Source organism: Asparagus officinalis, chromosome 8, assembly GCF_001876935.1.
Source record: "Asparagus officinalis chromosome 8, Aspof.V1, whole genome shotgun sequence".
Lineage (NCBI taxonomy): Eukaryota > Viridiplantae > Streptophyta > Magnoliopsida > Asparagales > Asparagaceae > Asparagus > Asparagus officinalis.
Window position 1 is genome coordinate 53503890 of NC_033801.1, and position 7222 is coordinate 53511111.

Here is a 7222-nt window from a genome sequence, read left to right on the forward strand (position 1 = left end):
GACGCACGACTCTGTAACATTTGCGGGACGCATCGCCACCAGAGGAGGAGGAGGACAAGTACTCTTCGTACTTGGCCTGGTCAAACTCAATTTCTAGGGACTCCACTGTCGTCCCAACAGCAACCTCATCAAACTGAGCCACCATCATTTCACTCGATGAAACAGCTTCTCCCACTATGGTCGCCATCTTCTGTAGGGTAGAAATTTGATTTCCCGGAAAAGGGAGTTTCGTTTGTATTTATAAGAAAGCTTATTACAAACTAATAATCAAATGATTACAACAGAAGCAGAGGGAATGCCCTCTTTGTTTTTGTGGGGACTTTAGGTAGCTACAGGATGCTTCGCTCGATGCTCGTGTCGAGTCTGGTTCCCTTGGACCGTTTGAATGAGGTTGCTGGAGAGCTTCAGTACGCAGTAGAAGCTCAGGTCGATCGAGTTCGGGTCTGCTTAGTTCGTCGGCGATCGGAGCTTAGAACTAGGCAGTGGTGCTGTAACGCAGGGAGAATGCGAGCAGCTTATGGTTCAGTTGGCTGATCTAACTATGAACGAATCGTTCAATCGCTAGAACGACCGAGTTCCTTCTTCTTGACTTGGAAGAGAAGTTGAACTCTGAATTCTCCATTTCTGAACCTCCTTCTCCCAGGGCGGAAGAAGTCCTTAAGTAACGGAGAGACAGCGTGGTTGTTCCTTGAATTATGGGATGTGACCATATCTTCTTCAGAGACGTCTAGCTGCTCCTCGATACCATGAATGGTTATTCCAGGGATTGTGCTTTATGTCTTGTCATCTAAAATGGGAAGGCCCATCCTTGCATATGAGGCAATGGCCGTCTGCTATCTGAGTGGACTTGACCAGCATTAATGAACCGCATTTATGAGTTCGTAGGTTGATGAGGTGTCTGTCCGATCACTCGTACTGTGCGTGACCGCCCGGCGTGCTTTGAGCATGGTGCTTTCTCCTTTCCGGTCAGGAGATGCGGCGAAGTAGGTGCACAGTACTCGAGTGGGTCTAGCTAACCTGCCGAGTGCCAGCGGATCCAGCTCTTGACTCAGACAGCTGAGGTGAGTCGCATTTATGAATGCTCAGGTTGACTCGACACCTGTCTAGGCCTTCGTACTGTGAGCGGCTGTTTGACGGTCTGGGGGTGCCGTGTTCTCTCCCTTCGGGTCGAGAGAGATGGGATGGCCCATCTCAGCACGTGGGGTAGCGGATACCCAACTGTACTAGTGGCCTTGAGGTTTGCAGGCGGATTCGTCTTTGGACTCGGGCAGGCGAATCGCGTAAGAGGCGGACTTCCGCTATCCCAATCGACCTTAACTCGTGCAGGCGAGCCGATCGTTAGGCGAACCTAGAATCGAATACATTTGGCGTCTACACGGTTTAGGCCCGTGCTAGAGAATTGAACGTGTGAGTTCTTCTCGTAGGCGAATTTCCTGTAAGCCCATAGAGGTATTTTTTTTGACGTCCTACAGACATCAGAGGGATTTCATTCATAGGCCAGCTCTCGACGGCGGGTACATCAACCCCTCCACGCGCTCAATGTTCCCGCTCACATCGCCTGTGTGAGAGAGGCATCACCGCGTGGCGGACCTGCCTCTAACTGCCTTCACGAGAGGAAGCGCATCATTAATATCGACTGTTGCCCACGCTGGACCAGATGGCGATCCCCTGCACAAATCACCAACTTCCTGGGAGGGGAACGAACGCGGCGTGAGGCCACGCGGCGTCCGGAGCAATAGACCCATGGGCTTGAACCCGCAAGGAGATTGTCAACAGTGTGCCGACGTCCGCACGACCGGTGGCAGAAAGCTGACATCCTCGGAATCGCTACGATCGGAAGAAGAAGCCATAGAGCAGAGGAAGTTACTGCGGTGGTTTTCTCCTAGCGGATTTTTCTTGAAGCAGTAAGAACTCTGCTGAAGAGAGGCGAGTACGGATATATATTCGAAAAGAACCCAACGGCTGAGATTTGTTTCCCCAAGCGATCGAGCGGCCCAGATGTCCTGCGACGCTTCGAACTCAACGCCAATAAAGGCCATTCCTCTCGAGACCCCAAACCGACCGATCAGATTGGGCACGAGAGGTGAAGCGTTCGGTCGCTTCGCCATTAATGAGCGTTAATGTGCCCGCAGAGTCTTAGCTGGCAAGCACTTGGGTCCGCGGACAGACGCGTGGCACAAACTTCGCCCGCAGTTGGATTTCTGACTGTTTGACAAACTCACCACCATCCAAGTTTCGCCTGTAGTGTAAACTCGCCATCATACGGGTTTCGCCTACAGCTAAAATTCGCCATCAATTGAGTTTGGTTTTCATCCTAAACTCGCCACCATATGGGTTTCGCCTGCAGCATAAACTCACCAGCAGTTGAGTTTGGCCATCCACCCGAACTCGCTAGCAGTTGAGTTCAGCCTCCTAGCAAAACTTGCCGCGCTCGTGTCTCGCCTGTAGATGAACTCGTCGATCAATTGAGTTTCGCCAGCAATGTGAACTCGACAGGAGCCGAGCTTCGCCATCTTAGAGAACTCTCCATCACCCTAGCTTTGCCAACAGCGTAAACTCATCGGGATAGAGTTTGGCCCTTAAGGTAAACTCGTCATCACAAAGGAAACTTCGCCTGCGGCACAAGATTGTCGGCAATTACAGAGCAAAACACTGGAAAGTGACATATCAAAAGAGTGTACGCACGACGAGTAGACACAAGCCTCATGGGATGCTTCTAGATAGTACATTTGAACAAAGTTATGGTCTTTTTTGCAAAAGCGAAAATCGTAACATTACGTTCAAAGAAGCAAAACATGCACCCAGTTTTTAAGACAATACATTTGAATAAAGTTATGACTTCATAAACAAACAAGTCATAAACAAAATGTCTTAACACAATCATAAGACAGAAGTCTCAGTCGAACACGCTAAAAGTGGAGATCTCTTCTTTGGCCACCTCCACCTTGCTCGCGTGGTCTTCCCGAGCCTTGTTTTTAGCAGCCTTCCGAATTCGGTCTTCGCGGCTCGACCGGGCGGCAGCGTCTGCCTGGCGCAAGGCTAGCAGGCGTCGAGTTTCTGCCTCAGCGTTCTTACTGACCTTCACAACGTCGGACTGGAGCCCCTTCAAGTTCGCCTCCGCCTGTCCCAATTCGGCCCTCAGGCGAGCCATAGTGCGATTGAGGTCGATAATTTGCTCCTCTAGAAAATGTTGTTGACCCACCCAGAAGTTGGCGACGGACTCCAAATCCGCTATCTCTTTGGAACGGGTCTCCTGCTCCAGGGCTTCCTGACGCCTGACATGAGCCAGGCAAGACTCCATGTTGGCCTCCGGGCCTTCCCGTAGCAAGGTCTCTAACCCTATCATGCGTGACTCCAAGAGACGGAGCTCATGCATGCAACGGGTAGCGAGTCGATTTTCGCCCGATCGCCGCAAATCAGCCACGCGATCAAAGAGAGACTGCCTGAAGCTGTCAAAACTACCCATGCCGAGGTCGACAAGGGAAATCACCTGTCTCACAGTGCTCTCGAACTCTTCGATGTGAGCCTGCCAGGACAAGGACTCGGAGGGAGCAGGCACTTGGCCCGGAGCGAGCGCCATGATGGGCGGAATCTCGAGGCAGGGTTTAGCTCCCGGCTGGGGAGCAGGGTCTGAGGCGGCGGAGGTCGCAGGACCTTCGGATTCATCGTCCGAAATCAAGATAGGCTCGGCCACATGCTCTTCGGCAACCGGCGCTTCCCCTCGATCTGTAAAACACGACCATAACACAGAGAGGAGTCAAGGGAAGGAAATACCTTCGGCCGCGGCAGCCTTAGCAGCGCCCGAAGAAGACAGTTCTTTCCTTTTTCTTAGAAGCGACCCTCTTCACCTTCGGCGTCATCGGGGGTATGAGGAAGGAGAAATTTGGGTTTACTCTGGGGAAGACAATGAAAAGGCTGTAGATCCTCTTGATAGAGAGTAAGAGTGCTAAATACCCTAAGAACCCTACGCGGTTACTCAATACTTGATTAGACCGTTCAAGGCTAAAACAGTTGAAGGGTAAGGCCGAACAAATCGGATCTTACCTGGACGGCCAAGATCCAACGGTTTTTCTTAAGCACGATCTTCAACAACGGCCCGAATCAGGCGCGGGGGACGAAGAGACCCACTACGCCGCATTTAATACGGAGCGACGTGCCCACGTTCTCTCGGCTGACGTAAGCACAAGACAATACGTGGCCTACCGAAAGCGGAGCCTATTTGATGGCGAATTCGCCGCTGAGGTTCCCGCAGGTCGAAACTGATTACCCTTCTGGAATTTGAGTCAAGTCCAAATCCGCCTGCGGACGAAATCCGCTCGCAGAGGAGACAAGCTCACGGTCGAGATTCGCCGACGGCTGAAGACCGCCCCTCACAGCTAATACTCTAGCTAACGCATGTTAAAAGAGAAATGGAGCATGCATAGAGGTAACAGTAACCAAAAAACAAAAGGATAATTTCATTCATGGAAAGAAATCCTAATACAACTGGCAATCAAAAACAAAAGGGGCAAACTACAAGGCTTTCAACCGCAGTTCCGCCTCACGAATCTCCCTAGCATGACGAAGCTCTAGCCTCCGCAGGATTTCTTGGCGAAGATCTTCCTCAGTGTGCGAGGCCAAGTCTTGGACGGTCTCTTTGACCTCCCTATGGGCTCGATCCTTTTCCTCGACGGAATTAGCCGTCAGTTGCCGACGAGATTCAATGCTTTCCAACTCCTTGGCCGCCTGTTCACGAGCCTTCTCTTGAATGGCTAATGAGGCTTGCGCCTTAGCTATAACCTGCTTCAGATTCTCTACCTCCAAAGACAAGCGAGAAATGCGATTATCGGCCTTCTGTTGCTCGAAGGCCATTCGTTCGTCCTCAGCCTTGGCCTGCTCCAACTCTGCTGACAATCTTGCCTCCAGTGACAAGGTCTCGTTCAGATGGCGATCGCGTTCTTCAACCGCTGCTCGGACTTCGCCGGTTGCGAGATCCACAAGAGTGGAACTCTTCGCGCGAAGAGCAAGCAACCATTGAACAGCTTCCTTCACTTCCTCCTTACGCTGGAAGTAGGGCTTCGCCGCAGTGTGGCCAAGCCTCTTGATTAAGAAGCACTCAAAGGGACAACTCTCCTCCAAAGCGATCTTGATCCAGCCGGCTAGAGTGTCTTGGAAATCAGCCACAGATCGTACCGCACTCCTTCTTCGCTCATGCTCCAAGGGAGAGAGGGCAGCCTCCTCCACCGTGGATGAAATTCCAGTTGAAGCGCCTGTGGTCATAACCGTAGAAGTAAGGATTGGCGCCGCCAAAGCCGGCGTGACCAATGACGCCCTCGGAGCAGTGGAAGGAAGTGGTCACTTGCGGAGTAGAAGTCTCCCTTTGAAGCGGAGACTCTTGCGCTGATGGAAGATCCCCAGCCGACGCTTCCGCAAGAGCAGGAGATCCCCCTATTTGGCCGGGCGCATCCTCACGAGCCAACACCTCTTCCTCACTGGATAACGTCTCATGAATCGAGACGTTGTCATCCTCCTCAGATTCACCCGTCTCCCCAGACGAGCGACCCGCCCAAGAAAGAGGATCCTCCTTGCCAGCAATTTTGGGGGCACGATCAACTACGAATGCACGAAGAGGATTAACAGAGGCCCCTCGAAAGGGACCCTATTGACAGTTGGGCACAGAAGGATGAGCAATGCTAAAACCTACGCTTACCTGAGCCTGTGGTCCCCTCGTCATCTCCAGCTTCCTCCTCTTTGTTGGAAGGAATGGAGATCACTTTCTCAACCGCACCTGCATAGGCCCGATACAAATGTCAAAATGTGTAAGATTAACGTGGTGATCAAGGGTACTGTTGTAAAGATTACCTCTTGATGCGGACACAGAAGTCGCTGGAACTCCCGTCTGTGGGCTCACGACAGATTGCGGAGGAGCGTCCTTCGAAGTCGCTGGAACTGCCCCCGATGCGGCAGAAGAGGCGGGCAACACAGCTCCAGACCCAGACGTCGCCGCTCCAGGGACGCTTGTCTGGGAAACATTATCCTGGCCTTCAGCCGATCGAGTGGTCTCGACGGTCTCGTCGCGACGGACCTTCTTGGCCGCCTCTGCTCGAGAACTTTCGGCTGCGGTCTCCCGCTGACATTTAGAGAGAAGCGAGCTACTTGGAGACAGAAGAGGAGCCCCCATCTGTCCAACTCTTGGACTCTGGGCCGGTCTTGGGTGTTCAGATTCTCTTGGTTCACCAGGGGCATCCAACGAGGGACCAAGAGAAGGAACTCGAATCTCGGGAGCCTCAGATTCGTCTAAACCGGCGTCAAAACTCTCAGGGTCCTCCACTGGATCCTCTGAGAATAGCTCCCTAGCGGTTTGATGGCCTCTTCGCCTTGAAGAACGGAGAGACCCTCTGAGAGGACGATCACGTTCCGTCAGACATGAGCTCTGGAACCAGAAACCAGGAGGATTAGCGCTGGCGCCTCGATACCACCGACAGTACAGGAGCGTGTGGTGCAAATCACGATCCTTCATGGGTAATTTGAAGCGAGCCTGGGTGCCACCAGCATGGGTCCAGAACCATCCCCGAGCTCCGTCCACCAGTCCTCCTTCGAAGTGCAGGCGGGGATTGGCATTGCCCACGTACAATTGATCGTACCCAAACTGGCGAGCAAACCTGCAAGGGATATACGGCTCGAGGTAACACACAGAACCTGTGCGTAAGATGTGATACCCCGGCCGAATGTTTACCAACCATCGGAATGCGCCACGAGGAAGAGCCGTGTGATGGTCCGCCATCGACGCATCCCTAAGAGACTCGCCGTATCTTCCTCCGCTGAAGTAGGGGAAGAAGCGACGAAAATTATAGTGGACAAAGTGGGAGAGTGTCTTCCGCGCATCGGGAATGTCTTTACACATCCAAGAGCACCTCTCCAAACGCTCAAGGAACAGAACGAACCTGTCTCCTTGAAGAGTCGCGGGAGCGCTCATCAAACACTCACAGTGGTAAATAAACCACGCCATCAAGTAGGTGTATGGCAACCCCACTCTGGGATTGGGGGTCCTGACGACTTCCCCTTCCCCTTCGTCGACAGTCGACACCCGGCAGAACTGGGCCGTCAGCGTGCGGAGTCCTCGATGGATATACGCTATCGTCGCCGACACCAAAGAATAGGACTTCCCGTGGACTAAGTGTAGGCGTATAAAACTGCTTATAGGTCCCTTGACACAGCTCGGCGCGATGATTCGACAAATCGA

At 52.7% G+C, this 7222-nt stretch overlaps 1 protein-coding gene across 1 annotated transcript; it reads right to left on the reverse strand.

The window, feature by feature from the left end:
• On the reverse strand, nt 4513-6499 carry LOC109821254. Its single transcript, XM_020387434.1, has 4 exons — nt 5842-6499; nt 5690-5767; nt 5302-5592; nt 4513-5249 (listed from the first exon to the last, which is right to left on the reverse strand). Exons 1-4 carry the CDS (start codon nt 6497-6499, stop codon nt 4513-4515), a joined length of 1764 nt encoding a protein of 587 aa, XP_020243023.1.